The sequence below is a fragment of the Neovison vison genome, chromosome 5 (genome assembly GCF_020171115.1).
Source record: "Neovison vison isolate M4711 chromosome 5, ASM_NN_V1, whole genome shotgun sequence".
Lineage (NCBI taxonomy): Eukaryota > Metazoa > Chordata > Mammalia > Carnivora > Mustelidae > Neogale > Neogale vison.
In genome coordinates, this window is record NC_058095.1 from 102,885,383 (window position 1) to 102,902,374 (window position 16,992).

The window sequence follows — 16,992 nt, forward strand, 5'->3', positions numbered from 1 at the left end:
GTGCTGTGGAGCATCAGTGTGAAGCCTGTTACTTTACAGGTATCTTCATTTCAGAGTTGTAGCTGGACTTACCAGAATTAATGTGTTAAATCTTTGTATTCCAAGTCCATAGGTGGTAAAATGATATTTCTTTTATATGAATGTTCTGGATTGCAGATAGATTACCAGCTAACATTTGAATTTTATCTCTTTTAATAAAAACTCAGTGTACTGTAGCTCTGAGCCTCATAAATTATGATGGGTTCTCTGCTGTTATAAATGTACTAGAGAAGAGCTGTCTACAATTAATATCTTTTATATTTTGTCCTAATAATTACATTAAAATTCAGAAGGGATCACTTTTATTGATTTAATATATAATTTAAATCACTATTGATCCAGGCTTTGGACCTAGAAAGAAATTGTAATATGTAAAATCATGGCTTTTCATGATTAATAACATATGTCAGTTAGCTCACTAGTACTTTATGCCAAAACATGTATGAATTTCATAAACATATTCTTGTAAGGATTATTTAATTTCTGTAGTCTAAGAGGGTTTTATATGCTCATATATATACATTTATAAAATCTGTCTTAGCAAATCACATATGTTGGCATTATGACATATTCCAAAATCTAAGTATAGAGAAACTTCAGTTTTAAAAAGGGTGTATTAAGCATCTGTTGTGTATGTACTGTTCTACCAGATGCTGTAGAGATGTAAAAGAATCAGAAAACACAATGTCTCTGTTTAGAATCTCATTAGGAAACAAGATGACACAATGTCAGCAGCAGCTCAGAACAGATACAATACGTAAATAAGCGCATTATCAATGTGATTTAGATGGTATCCATTAATTAGGGAAAAGTAAGGGCAAGATCAGTAAGGAATGGAATTTAATTAAGATGCCCAGTAGTTAATCTTAAGAGAGATCAAGTTAACTTGGAAGTAGATCTCATTATTGCCCTGGTAGCCATAATTAAACATATATGTTGGTGCTCATTTAAGCTTTGTCTGTTATTGTTTAATAAAAAAGGAAATTTGGTGTAATAGTTTGAAGATAAGAATTCTTTCATTTTTTTTTTTTCCTGTGTATTTGGTGGTAGAGCAGCATTTGCAGTGATAACCTGTTTTTTAGGGATGTAACAGCTGCTTTGCAAATAGTGCTGAGCTAAATTCCATTATGAATCAGTGAAGAACCTCACAGTGACCTCATCATTGTATTATTTCTGGTAGCAACTGCCTTAAGCCAAATTCTGTAGGTAGTGGATCTGGGTTTTGTTGTTTATTGTTTGTTTGTTTGGGGTTTTTTTGTTTGTTTGTTTTTTGCTTTGTAGAGTGTATCTGTGTTAAAATGTTTATTTTACTATCCCCTATAATTTAATATTCAGAAATTATTTAGAGGGAATTTTGTGATTTCTACAATAATTAAATTTTATCTTTTTAAATGCTGTTTATACCACCTCTGATTATTGAAGGAAAATTATGCCTTTAAGAAAAAGTTTTTTTTTTTTTACATGTTTTAATAGGTTCGAATTGAGCAAGTGATAGTTGCTGAACCTGGGGCAGTTTTATTATATAAAATTTCTAACCTCCTCAAATTTTACCATCATACAATCAGGTAAGGGAAATGGTTAAATGTGCTTTATTAAATCCTATGTGATACATCATTTCAGTTAAAGCATAGTATAAGGGTTTTTGTTTTCTGTTTTTTTTGTTTTGTTTTGTTTTCACCATTTGTACAACTAAATATAACTAGAAGAACCTCCACATCGTATGAATCATTTTATATATATATATTATTTGTGGTATATTTTGAGGTCTGTTATTTCCTTTTCCTCTCTAAACATAAACATACACACCCTCACACACATGGACATGCACACATATAGCATATATCAGTGTAAGTTTATAGGGTAAGTACATTTTTAAACCTCTTGCTTTAGTAAAAGACATACGTGGCACCTAATGTAACTATATGTTATATTCAAAATAGGGCACAATAAGTGACGTGTCTTATCCCCAATGTACATAATGTAAATTCTTTATCATTTAGCTTTAAATAAAAGCTACTTTCTTTAAATAAAGCTACTTTCTTTCTATCTTCTTTAAATAAAAGCTACTTTATTTTATTAGGAACCATTTGTTTTCTCTATAATACAATCTTTGACTCTAAAGGGTGATGGTATACACTTGAGCTTTATTATGTCACTGTAATACCTTATTCCATGCGTAGTTGTGTTAAAACACTGTCCTTTCAAGCTGTGTGTTGGGTAGTTTCCATATTAGTCCATTAAAAATGATTTAACAGTTAGTTTTCTGGTATACTAGAATCAAGAACAGAAATCCAATTGTTAAAATCCAAGAGGGGTTATCATAACTAATAGATCCAGGAGAGGTACAAGGATCACTAGTTCAAGAAGCACCAAAAGACTATGGCAGTGATGTTACCTACCTTCTAATAGCTGAGGTTAGCCACCCAAAACTTCACAGCCAAGAGATGAGTTTCACATTTTTAAGCAAAACCAACAAGCCACAGGTTATAAAACGAATCAGAGATAGTATTTGGGTAGTCCTCCAACATTTTAGATACAAATTTATTACCACCACTTGCTATGACTCAAAAGCAATAAATTAGTTTCAGTTGTGATGTTAGAGGCTTCCTAAAATAAGAGAATGGTCCATACTGAGGAAATACAAGAGCAGCTAAAAGTAGTGATCACTGTAACTAATGCTGTATTAGGAAAAAAATTATTTTTACATTATGTAGTAATACCCATGGTGGTACTGCATGAAATTTATTATTTGAAGTTAATGATAACTCAGTTTCTAAGGCAAATAATGCTAAGAAAAAAATCGTTTGGATTCTGAAGGTAATAGGTTGCTTAGCCTCTGAGAATTATAATTTTTCTGTCTTTGAAGATGATGATTTTGAGGATGACATTTGGACTTTTGATACATTTTTTTCCAAGTACTTTTTTACTTGTTTACATATTTCTTCCTTTAGTTAATTAAAAAACAGATTATAAATGTCACTCTTCTAGATGCTAAAGAAATAGCAGTGAACAGAATAGCTTAAATATATACTCTAATGGGGGGGAAGAAGTATAGAATAATTTAGCATGATAAGGGTACTGAAGAGAAATAAAGCAGGAGAAAGTAAATAAAGCATAGAGAATGACCACATATGATGGGCAGGTGTATGCGCATGTAGCTGTTTCAAAGGCCTTTTGGTGGAGGTGATGTTTGAGTATAGATTTAAAGAGCGTGAAGAGTTGGGCATGTAAAGATCTCATAGAAGAGTGTCCTTTACAGGGTATGGTCTGGCCCTGAGGCCAGAAAAAAGCTTCCATTTTAGAGGACCAGAAGGAAGGCCAGTGGTTGGAGTAGAGTGAATGGAAGAAGTAAGGATGGATGAAATCAGAAAGGTAGGCAGAGGCCAGTTCATGTAGGACTTTATAGGCTATGGTGAGGATTTAGGTTTTATACTGAGTGGGTCAAAGAAGATGTGTGTTTGGGGGGGAGATGGGTGTTTCAGTGACTTGAGCTGATTGGTGATATAAGGTGACTCTGGGCATGTATGGATAATGTAGTGTAGTGGAGTAAAGGGGAAAAAGGATGGTATTTAGGAAGCTGTGTTCTGAGCAGAGACAGTTGAATCAGAGGAGGGTGATAGTCTTGGAGGGGGTGAAAAGTAGTTGTCTCCAGAGATAAGAGATTATAATGGACTAGAAAGGGTAGGATGTGAGGAGTCAGGGATGAATTCTTGGCTTTTGATTTGAAGTTAGATGAGTGGTATTGTCATTTGCTGAGAGGGAGGGAGGGTTCTAGAGAGTACAGTTTGATGGGAGTGGATGGGTAATGAAGAGTCCAGCCCACTTTTGACTATGTTGGGTATAGCATCCCTATGAACATTCAGTGGGAGATGTTGAGTGAGCAGATATTAGGGAAATCAGGACTGAACCTATAAATCTCGTAGTTTGCAGTACATAGATGGTATTTGAAGCATTTAGGCTAGGTAAGATCACTTAACGTGAGTGTAGATAAAGAAGAGGCCTAGGACTGTGTCTTGGGAAACTCTAATATTTAGAGGTTAGAAGAAAAGAAACCCACAAAGAAAATTGAAAAGGAATAGCCAATGATGTTGAGGAAAAGTGGGTGACACAATTTTCAAAAATATTTTCCATCCTATACACTAAAACTCCAAATGGATGGATTCTATCAGAAGGCCATAGTAAACCAAGAAAAGGAAGATGTAGAATCCATAAAAACAGGGAATCCAGCATACTTTGATTACATTTCCTTTCCTGTAAAACTTTTTCTCTCTATAGTTAATAATTGCTTTGTTTTTGTACTTTTCTGTGTCTTTATCACTATTTCAGACCCAAACTCTTAAGTAGACTACATTTTCTCACCATATAGTCCAGCACATCAACCAGTCCTTCCCAACTTCTCTCTCTTCTCCCCTTCTCACATTCATCTTGGAGACCCCTTTCTCTTTCTTCAGTCTGAAGTGGTTGCTCTTTAGGCCTAGTACAAGACTGTGACACAGGGTTTTGTCTTTTTTATCAGCCTGTTCACTCCTTATGTTGAAATCCCTGATGCCTTGGACAGTTCTGAATAGTATTTACGTGCTTGTAATAATGTAAACATTGAGTATTTATTCACCAGAACCCTATGACATAACTATTAGGGAACCTGGGAAAGATGAAGCTTGGGTATGTTGTCGTGGGGGATGAGAATTATGTAAGAGAATTTAACTCTCATCATCTGTAGTGGGGCTTTTCTATATAATATCTAAAATTAAAAGATGTAATGGGAGGATAAGCACATTGGGTAGAAATACGGAGTGAAATACAAAAAGCATCTACAAGTATCTAGCCCAGTGACTGGTACCTAGTGAGTACTTAGTAAACACTAGTAAATTCTAGATCTGACTAATTGCCAAATACGACTGATAACTCAATTTTTTAAACAAATGAATATACACATATCTTGGTATCTTAATTTTCATTAAAATACCAGATTCTGCAGTGTCTGGGTGGCTCAGTCAGTTAAGTGTCCAACTCTTGGTTTCAGCTCAGGTCATGATATTAGGGTTGTAAGATGGAGCCCTGGTCGGGCTACATGCTCAGGGGAGAGTCTGCTTGAGATTTTCTTTCTTCCTCTGCCCATCTTGCTTTCGCTCTCACTCCTCCCCTCTCAAAATAAATAAAATCTTTAAAAAATACAAAAAATAAAAATAAACAAAAGATCAATTTCTGTATGTATCCATTTATTGATTTCCCCCGTTGCTTGGGATGGTATACGTTTATTCAGAGGCATACTTACTTTTATTTTATGTGTAGGCATGTATGAGAATTTCTTTCAATTTAGTTTGGTGTTTTGCTTATAATACTTTTAACCAAAATGCTTTTTTTTTTAAGAGGAAGGAATTATGGCTGCCTCTTTAGGAATTTGCTTTTACTTTGCTATTTGCTTTATATGTATATATTTTAACTATTAATTTGCTTTGTCTGCATTAAATATATAAGAATTCATTCCGGTTTGTTTCAGTTTCAGAATGTATTGAAATATGTAGATTTAGTATTTGCTTTTATAATATATCATATGTAGCATATCAGTTTTCTCTAAATTTGCTGATTTTCTTTTTGCTTAGTATCATCTGGTATTTGTCAGTGCCATTATATTTATTTTGAGACATCTTTCACATTAACAAAAACTGTATCCCCTAACATCACATTTTTAAGTGACTGTCAGTACATGAATTTGGAGAATAAAATTGGGAATTGTTTTATATACATGCTTGTCTTACATTTTGGCAAAAATGAGAAACTCCTTGGATAGGTCTAAGAAATTTCATAGAAAATTAAGGCGTACAGAATGTGCTAATAATTAAATATTTTATAATACTGCCAGATTTTTCATAATTAGTCTAAATACACTGCTATTTAGGCAGCTGTATAAAAATTGAGAAACTATAAATTGGATATGGTGTAAGAGTTTTAATTGAAAGAATAACTCAGTGTTAATAAAATTTAAATATTTTATGAATAGAGCTACTGATAGAATGGCTTCCTATAAATTAAAATTAAGTCTTGGATAATCAAGAGATGAATTTACTGTCAGAGAGAAGGATAGAGAGTTGGATTTGTGTATTGAGTGTCTGTTTTTCTAAAAGAGATTGTGCAACATTGAAACCATTTGTTCATCACCTAACTCAAAAAAACCACAAAACTTTATGAAGCTAGAGTAGTTGTTGTTAATTCACAGTTTATATTCTATATACACACTTTTACTTATATCTAGATTTTTTATTTATTTAATTTTTTTGTTTTGTGTTTTGTTTTTAGAGCAAGAGAGCGTGGGTGGGGGGTGCAGAAGGGGCAGAGAGGGAGAGAGGATCTCAAGCAGGTTCCATGCCCAGCATGAGCCTGACGTGGGGCTCAGTCTCACAACCCTGAGATCAGGACCTGAGCTGAAATCAGGAGTCGGTTGCTTAACCGACTGAACTACTCAATTGCCTCTAAATCTAGATCTTTTAAAGGAATTGTACTCAGTTAAAGAATTGTTTTAGCTGCTGTTTTGCAACCTGAAATATTCTTTGCTTTTAGTGGCATTGTTGGAAATAGTGCAACTACATTATTGACTACCATTGAAGAAATGCATTTGCTAAGCAAAAAAATATTCTTCAATAGCTTGAGTCTTCATGCAAGTAAATTAATGGACAAGGTATGTTTGAAAAATTTGATTCTTATACTATGTGAGGTGAATCTTTCACATTTAAAAAAATGTTTTTATAGTTTTTACTTTGGTGACAATTTTTTCCCATTCAATACAATGTTCTCTTGAGTTCTTCCTTTGAATGACAAAATTTATTTTGAGATGGCTTTACTGGATATAGGTCACTAGGTGAGGTCACTAGAAGTCATGTTTAATAAAAGTAGAGTTCACAGGACACACAGTCTTGGGAAACCCTAACATTTAAGAGAAGAAAAGAAGCCCACCCATGGTAGAACGCTGAGGGAGGTTGACGGAGGCAAGAGAAAGTGAGGAAAGAGTTTTACCAGAAGAGCCAAAAGAATAGAATTTTAAGGAGGGCGTTGTTAATGACAGATACTGTATAAAGAGTTCCAGTAGAACAAGGATAGCAGATTTGTTATCCTGAACAACATATAGATGATCCATGACTTAACGAGAACAATTTTAGCTATTTGGTAAAGAAAGGAGCCAGAGTGCAGTATGTGGGAAAGTACATGCATGTGCATGTTACACAAAACTTTACCAGTCAGAAAACATTTGTACTAAAGACTGAAAATATAATATAGTAGGCATTCATATTATGAAATTTGAAAGAGAACAAAGCACTATGGTAAAAGGAAAGATGAACTTAAATTTCTGTGATCCATTAGAAGACAGGAAAAAAATTGACTTTTTGAGAGATCAACAAAATTGACAACCTTTTAGCAATTTTTTAACCAAAGAAAAAATTAAAAATTAGAATATCAGAAATAATCAGAGAGAAGAATTAACATTTATTAGGAAATACTATATTAAAATACAGCAGTTTTATCCTAAAATAATCAAAATCTGAATTGAAAGACTGATTTCAAGACAATATATATTGACAAAAAGAATGAAAAAAGTGGAAAAGCTGAATACACCTTGCAAGGGAAGAAAAGCTATTAAAGAACATGCTGCTAGGCCTAGTTCAGGTTATACAGATAGCTTTATTCACATCTACAACCAGATAGTTCTCCAGAATGTAGGAGAATGTAGAATACTTGCCAGTTCATTTTAGGTGTATTAATGCTGATGTAAAAGTCGTTTAAATACAGTTCAGAAGTGAAAAATCACAAATCAGTCACTTGAAGTTAAAAAAAAATATATATATATATAGTTAAAATACCTGTCAAGTTGAATTCAGCATTTTATTAAAACCAAGTATGGGTTATTCTCAGAAATGCAAGAATGTTTCAGTGTTAGAAATACATTAAATGTTTCAGTGTTAAGTACAAAAGTGTTACATTAAATTGTTGGGGGGGGAATCTTAGTAAATAAGAAAGTAAAAATACTTCTTAATCATATAAAGGTAAATAAAATTAATAGCCCACATCATAATTAATACAGACATACTACCAATATATTCTCTTTAAGTCAAGAAAGAACGAGCTAAGAATGTTTGCTGGTAACATTTTTAAATAATAGAAACACCAGATTAAAGAAATGAGAGCTATAAGTATTTCAAAGGAAACATTATTTATGGATGCTATGATTGTCTACTTTAGAAACCACAGAGAATTAATTGAGAAGTTGTAAACAAGTAAATGGATTTAGAAAGTTATTTGGTGACAAGGTCAATGTATGAAAATAAATTTTCAGGGAAAGTGACAAAGTTGAAAACACCAGTAATCTATCTCCCCACCTAGACAAAAATTGCCCTGGCAGAATTTGGCTAATGTCATTATTTTTGAACTCTGGTGTCTAATGGAAGCTTGCAATGTTTAGGGGAAGGCTTGGTCAGTAAATTGTGATCAATTTTGGTCAATTTCTACTTAGCACAGTAACAATTACCTACCTTCCACCCTCTGGTTCCATGCAGCAGGCAGCTCTGTGCTTGTTCCTGGACCACCTTGCCACACAGCTTATTGAGCCAGGGCTGGCAAAAAAGAGACTTTCCTCCAAACCTCAAGGGGATCTGTGCTCTGATCACACAGGTGCAAAGAGGAGGGCCATTGTTTTTACACTTCTCCCATTGTTGCAAACACCTCCTGAGCCTAGAATGACTTCCTGGTAATTTCAATTTTTCCCACCCCCTTAGTTTTTCTTTCTTTTTTTTTCTCCCCTTTTTGAGCTAGACATTAAAGAGTAGGCATTCAAAAGCAACCCCATACACAAGGATAATTAGAAAGTAACGACACACGTCCAGGGAATGGAGCAGCTCAGAAGAAAACTGAGAAGATTAAGGTTACATCTCAGGCTGATCCTTGGTACACTGATAAGAATTTTACAAAACCAAAAACAATAACAAAATGGGACACCTTGAGAAATGGGGAGAACCTGCTTTTCAGAGTTAGCAAATTTTTACATCGAAATGTTCAGTTTTCAACAAAAAAGTTACAAGGTATACAAAGAAAGAGGAAAGTGTAGCCCATTCAGAGGAAAAAAATACAAACAACAGAAACTCTTTTGAAAAAAATGATAGATCTGCTAGACGGAGGCTTTAAAACAATTATGTTACAGATGCTCAAAGAATTAAAGGAAGGTGTGGACAAAAATCAAGAGAACAATATGTGGACAAAATGAAAATATTAATAAAGAATTCGAAAACCTAAAAAGACACCACAAGAAATTCTGGAGTTGAAAAGTACATTAACTGAAATGAAAATTTCACTATAAGGATTCAAAGGCAGATTTTAGTGGGCAGAAGAAGTAATCAATAAGCTTGAAAATAGGACTTTGGAAATTACCGAATCTGAGGAATTCATGAAAAAAAAAAAAGATAGGAAAAGTGAGCAAAACCTAGGAAATCTGTGGAATACCATCAAGCAGACCAACATACGCATTGTGGGAGTCACAGAAGAAGGTAGGGGGCTGAGAGAATATTTGATGAAATGGCTGAAAAATTCCCAAATTTGATAATAAATATGTATGTAACTATACTCCAAAAGGTCAGCAAACTGCAGGAAGATGAACTCAGAGACCCATATCAAGACCCATTGTAATTATAGCCACATTATAATTTGAAAACCAAAAATAAAGGATCTTGAATAATACCAAGAGAAAAGCACTTGTCACATAAAATTATCTGCAGATTTATCATCAGAAACTTTGGAGGCCAGAAAGCAGTGGCAGATATAGTAGAAGTGCTCAAAGGAGGAAAGAAAGTCAACTAAAAGTACTTTATCTGGCAAAACTCTTTAAAAAGTGAGGGTATTCTCTCAAAAGTAAGACATTCCCAAATAAACTAAAGCTGAGAGAATTAATTACCAGTAGACCTGCCCTGTAAGAAATGCTCAAGGGAGTACTGTGGAGTGAAATGAAGGGACAGTAGACAGTAAGCTTTATGAAGAAATAAAGATCTCAATAAAAGTAAATACATAAGTAATTAAAAGCTAGTATTGGGGCACCTGGGTGGCTTAGTTGGTTAAGCATCTGACTCTGGCTAAGGTCATGATCTCGGAATGCTGGGATGAAGCCCCACATCAGGTTCCCTGCTCAGTGGGATGTCTGCTTTTTCCTCTCCCTCTGCCCCTCCCCCTACTCGTGCTCACTCTCTCTCCTCTCTCTCAAATAAATAAAATTCAAAACAAAACAAAAGAAAAAAACAACGTAGTATTGTGACAAAGGTTTGATCTCTGTTTTGTTTTCTCCATGATTTAAGAGACCAATACCTTTTTAAATTATTTACTCTAAAAGCTAGTATTGTAACTTTGATTTGTAATTTCATATTTTTTCCTACATAATTTAAGAGGCTAATACATTTAAAATGATTATTTATATTTTGTGACATCAGCTGACAGAGGATGGAGCTATAAAGAAGCAGAGGTTTTTTTTTTTTTTTTTTTTAATGTTACTGAAGTTAGCTGGTATAAATTCAAGTTAAAGTGTTAAATAATTTTCAGACCTTAAATGTAATCCTCATGGTAACCACAAGGGAAATAGCTAAATATACACAAAAAGAAATGAGAAAAAAACTTAACTGATTCACTACAAAACCACTTAAAAGAAGATAGTAATACAGGAAATGAGGGACAAAAAATGACTATAAAGTATATAGAAAATAATAACAAAACAATGGGAGTAAGTTTCTTACCAATATTTACTTTAAATGTAAATGGATTAAACTCTCCAATCAAAGGATAGAAAATAGCAGAATGGATAAAAATCACAAGATGCAGCTGTTTGCTGTCTACAAGAGACTTATTTTAGGTATAAGACACCTAATAAAAGTGAAAGGAAGGAAAAAGATACTCCATGCAAATACTAACCAAAAGAAAGCAAATGTGCTATAATAATATCAGACAAAATAAACTTTCAGTTAAAAATGGTTACAGGAGAGGGGGCTCCTGGGTGGCTCAGTGGGTTGAGCCTCTGCCTTCGGCTCAGGTCATGATCTCAGCGTCCTGGGATTGAGCCCTGCATGGGACTCTCTGCTCAGCAGGGAGCCTGCTTCTCCCTCTCTTTCTGCCTGCCTCTCTGCCTACTTATGATCTCTCTGTTGAATAAATGAATAAAATCTTAAAAAAAAAAATGGTTACAGGAGATAAAGGACAATTAGGTATTAATAAAAGGTTCACTACATCAAGAAGATACGACAATTATTTACATAACTGATGACAGACAAGCAAAATCTACAAAGCCCAAACTAACAGTATTGAAGGAAGAAATAGATCTACATTAATAATTGGAGAATTCAGTAGCCTATTTGTATTAATGAATAGAACAACCAAGCAGAAGGTAACACAGTAAACCAGCCAGGTCTAACAGACATATACAGCCATGTGGCTCATTTTCCAGGGTAGACTATAATTAGGCCACAAATTAATCTCAGTAGATTTTAAAAGATAGGTAAAATAACAAATTATCTTCTCTGACCAAAATAAGGCTACAAATTAGTAACAAAAGGAAAACTCGGAATTTTGGCTCTTGGGTGGCTCAGTTGGTTAAGTGTTTGCCTTCTGCTCAGAACATGGACACAGGAGATCGAGCTCCACATCAGGCTTCCTGTTCTTGGGAAGCCTGCTTTTCCCTCTCCTTCTGCCTGCTGCTCCCCCTGCTTGTGCGCTATCTCTCTGTAAAATAAAATCTTTAAAAAATAAAAGGAAAACTCGGAATTTTATCACAAATATGTAGAAATTTAATAACCAGTGGATTGGATAAGAAATCACAAGGGAACTAGAAACCACTAAGAGACAAATGAAAATGAAAAACACAACATGACAAAACTTGTGGGATGCAGTGTAAGTGGTATCAAGGGGAAACTTTATAGCTATGAACAGTTACATTAAAAAATAAGAAAAATATCAGCTCCACAACTAACTTTACAACTTAAGGAATGAGAAAAGAATACATTAAGCCCAATCTAACAGAAAGGAAATAGTAAAGATCAGAGCACTGATAAATGGAGATTAGAAAAATGATAGAGAAAATCAGTCAAACCACAATATAGTTCTTTGAAAATATCAACAAAATGAACAAACCTTTAGTTAGATGACTAAGAGAAAAAGAGAGAAGACTCAAGTTAGTAAAATCAGAAATTAAAGTGGGGGCATTATTCAATTCTATGGAAACAAAAAAGATTTTAAGAGAGTATTGTTAAAGAACAATATGCCAACAAATTGGATAATCAGATAAAGTGGACAAGTTCTAGAAATACAAAAGCTACCAACACTCATGAAGAATTAGGTTGAATAGATAGGTAACTAGGTGAGAGATTGAAGCAGTTATCAAAACTTGCCCCCCAAACAAAACCCCTAGAGCCGATGACATCACTGGTGAGTTCTATCAAACATTTAAATAAGAACTCATACCATTCGTTCTCAAGCTTTTTAAAAACTGAAGAGGAGGGAACATTTCTTAACTCATTCTATGAGACCAGCCTTACACTAATACCAAAGGAAGAAAAAAGACACTGTAAGAAAGTGTCAGACCAATATCCCTTATGAATGTTGATGCAAAAATTTTCCACAAAATACTGGCAAACCAAATTAAGAAGCACTCAGATCTTGGCAGACCAAGTTCCTACTTGTAGAGCCCAAGCAGTGGTTTTGCCCATTTGTAGAACCAAACCAGAGGTGCACTCTGACCAGTGATCTCATCAAGGTTCAGGTCTGCCTGATTTGGATCCTGAATTGGAGAGTTTTGATGGCATTAGATTTTGGTTTATCAACACCTATGAAAGGAGTCGTCATTTCTGCTCCACAGCATGACTTTTGGTCCCATCTGATTGGAAGAGCTGGTAGGAACACTTGATAATGCGTAACCTAGCAACACTCAAGCCTAGAAATGGATAAGCAAAGCTGCTTGTTTCAGGAGGAAAGCAAGTACCAAGCATGGACCATTCACCTGTTATATCCATGTAGGGGTATTAATCGATAGCTTCACCTCAGACTAGTGGTAGCTCTCAACTTGGAAGGCTGTTTGGGAAAATTGGGAGTTGCTTAGAGGGTCCCCTCCCTACCTTCTCCCTAAGCAGGGAGCTAAGCCCCAGCCCCACCTCCTATGAAGCCTGGCGCCTAGCACCACCTGACAAAAGCGATAACTAAAAGCTGTGTGACCTAGCAAAGCTTGAGCCAAGAGACAAGCTGGAAAGCTGATAGTCTGCAGAACAAAGCCAGTGGCCCTGTTTGGCCAGGGAACTTGGGGCATAGGTTGGCTTGAGTTAAGACCACAAAAAGTTTTACTAGCTTTAGAGCTGCTTTCCTTCTGCTCATGGCCAGGGAAATTAGTTTGTAGCCCTGTTCATTGCAGAATATAACCTTCAGCCTGCTCCACCAGGGAAGCTAAGCATGTGGGAAGCTGCGTAGCCCATCCACTAGCCATTTGTACAATGGCAGTTGAAGAAAGCAGAGCTCATGGCTTCTGCTAACTGTAGAGCAAGTCTCGTGGCCTCACCTAACCAGGGAGTTCAGTATGTACTCTTGCCTGATTTTGATACCCAAACAAAGAGCTGTATAGGCCCTGGGTTTTGTCTTGCTGCCCTGCCAGGTCAGGGTAACTAATTCATAGTCTTACTTACTACTAGGCATAGTACCCAACCATGGCTGTCTAATAAACTTGATGAGGGAACCCAGACAACAATGGAGCTCCTCCTTCAGTCTCACTTAGGCTGAGAATCAAGCCAGCAATCATGTCCTCCTGTTCTCAGCCAGTGGCATACCCTCACACCCCTATCGTCAGAGCTCAAGCAGTTGCCTTGTCTAAAAGTAAACTCTAAAAGGAAGTCCCACCTGCTCAAGGATGGTCTTTATTAGCAGACATGTCCAGAAACCCCAAACCAAACTGACTGGTGAAGAACTGTCTCTGCCAAAGCAAATCTGCAAAGTTGGGAAAAGAAGCCTGCTTACTCATATGCACATACACCAATGCAAGGAATCAAGGATCAAAAAAAATAAAAAAAAAATCAGGTAAATATAACACCACCAAAGGAAATTAATAAAGCTTCAGTAACTGCACCTAAAGTAATGTAACTCTGCTGTCAGACAAAGAATTGAGCATAATCCGTGTGAAGAAGTGTAGTGAATAAGACCACACAGACAACTAAATTAGGAAAAAAATGCATGAACAAAATGAGAAGTTTAAAGAAATAGATGTCTTAAAAACAAATCCTAGAGTTGAAAAACATAATGACTGAATGGAAGAGTTCAATAAAGGAAGCATTAATGACCTGGAAAATAGAACACTTGACATTGTTCAGTCAGAGAAGAAGAAAGGAAAGAAAGAAAGGGAGAGAAAGAAAAGAAAAGAAAAAATAAAAGACAACCTAAGGACTTATGGAACACAATGAAAAGAAACAATATTCATTGTTCATGGGAGTTTCAGGAAGAAAAGAGAAAGGCATAGAAAGTATATTTACAGCAGTAAGGGCTGAAAACTTCCCAAATCAGGGGACTAGAAATAGATATCCAGGTGCATGAGGCCTTAAGGAACCCAAATAGCCAGATCCCAAATAGGACTATACCAAGTCACATAATTGAAAAGTCAAAGACAGTGAATAGAAGTAGCAAGAGAAAAAGAAATGTAACATACAAGGGAACTTCTCTAAGATTATGGACAGAATTCTCAACAGAAAATTTGCAGGCCAGGAAAGAATGGGGTGACCAGTATTCAAAATATCAAAAGAAAATAACTGTCACAATAATTACTTTAAATGTAAATGGATGAAATTTTCCAGTCAAAAGACAGAGAATGGCTGAATGGGTAAAACAGGAAAAAGAACCAATGATAACAAGACTCACAAGAGAGCCACTTTAGCCTTAAAGACATAAATAGACTGAAAGTGAAGGGATGGAAGATTACTTTCTGAATAAGTGGTAATCTAAACAAAACAAAAAAGCTGGGGCACATGTACTTATTTCAGACAAAGTAGATTTTAAACTAAAAACTGTAAAAAGACAAAAGTTACTATATAATGATTAAGAAGTCAACCCCTCAAGAAGAGATAACATTTGTAAACAATTGTAAATACAATAACAGTAACAATAACAATTGTAAATACATATGTGCCCAACATTGGAGCACCAAAATTAAAGCAAATACTGACAGAGCTAAAAGAAAATGTAAATAGCAATACAAGTAATAGTTGGGGACGTTAATACCCCATTGTTAACAATGGATACATCTGGCAAAGAATCCATAAGTAAACAGTAGATTTGAACACTATACCCAAAAGGACTTAATAAATAGATGCAGAACATTCTGTCTCAAAACAGTGTACAAGTTCTTCTCAAGCACACAAGGAACATTTTCTAGGATAGAAATAAGGGTACAAAACAAATCTTAGCAAATTCAAGAAGACTGAAATCATACCAGCTATCTTCTCTGACCACAATGATATGAAACAGAAATCAATAACAAAAGAAAAACTTAGAAAATTCAACATGGAAATTAAACAACACACTCCTGATCAACCAGAGGTTCAAAGAAGTTAAAGGGGAAATTAAAAAGTTTGCGACAAATGAAAGTGGAAATACAATATACTAGAGCTTATGGGATGCATCAAAACCAGTTTTAAGAGGGAATTTCATAGCAATGAACACCTACATTAAGAAACAAGAAAAATCTCAAATAAACAACCTAACTCTGTATCATAAGGAACTATAAAAAGAGCGGACTGAGCCCCAAATTAGTAGAAGGAAGGAAATTAGAGCAGAAATTAATGAAATACAGAATAGGAAACAATAGAAAAGATTAACCAAAATAAAAGTTGGTTCTTTGAGGGCGCCTGGGTGGCTCAGTGGGTTAAGCCGCTGCCTTCGGCTCAGGTCATGATCTCAGGGTCCTGGGATCGAGTCCCGCATCGGGCTCTCTGCTCAGCAGGGAGCCTGCTTCCCTCTATCTCTCTCTCTGCCTGCCTCTCCATCTACTTGTGATCTCTCTCTGTCAAATAAATAAATAAAATCTTTAAAAAAAAAAAAAAAAAAGTTGGTTCTTTGTAAAGATAAAATTGACAAACCATTTGCTGGACTAACCAAGTGAAAAAGAAGACCGAAATCTATAAAATTATAAATAAAAAAGGAAACATTATAACTGATATCACAGAAATACAAAGGATCAAAAGATACTACTATGTACAACTGTATACCAACAAACTGAACAACCTAAAAGGAATGCAATGTATAAAAACTAAATTAGAAAGAAATAGAAAAATCTGAATAGACCAGTTACTAGTAAAGAAATTGAGTCAGTAATCAAAAATCTTTCAGCAAAGAAAGGCGCAAGACTAGATGATTTCACTGGTATATTTTACCAAACAGTTAAAGAATCCACACCAGTCCTTCTCAAACTCTTCTAAAAAACTGAAGGGGAGGAAATGCTTCCAGACTCCCTTTGTGGTACCAGCTGTACACTGATATGAAAGCCAGAACATAACACTAATAGAAATGAAAACTACAGACCAATATTCCTTATGAATATAGATGAAATTAAAAGGATCATTCACTGTGATCAAGTAGCATTTATCTCTGAGATGCAAGGATGGTTTGACATATCCAAATCTATCTAATACATCACAAATAGAATGAAAGAAGAGAAACACAATCATTTCAATAAATGCAGAAAGAACATTTGACAAAATTCAACATATTTGTGATTTTTAAAAAAACTTTGAATCAAGTATAGAAGTAATGTATGTCAACAATAAAGTCCATAAATTATGAGCCCACCACTAACACTATATCAACAGATGAAGCTTTTCTTATAAAATCAGGAAGAAAACAGGGCTGTCCACCCTTACCACATCTATTTAGTATAGTACTGGAAGTCTTAGCCAGGGAAAAAAAGGCAGG

The 16,992-nt window shown here is 35.0% G+C and overlaps 1 protein-coding gene across 1 annotated transcript in view; it reads left to right on the plus strand.

Annotated features, from left to right (window-relative positions):
- The window catches only part of COG6 (component of oligomeric golgi complex 6), an 84,447-nt gene that overhangs the window by 31,354 nt on the left and 36,101 nt on the right, over nucleotides 1–16,992 (plus strand). Inside the window, exons 12-13 of the mRNA XM_044249638.1 lie at nucleotides 1,513–1,604; nucleotides 6,598–6,715. Coding sequence (XP_044105573.1) covers nucleotides 1,513–1,604; nucleotides 6,598–6,715 — 210 coding nt within the window. The remainder of the gene's footprint in view (nucleotides 1–1,512; nucleotides 1,605–6,597; nucleotides 6,716–16,992) is intronic.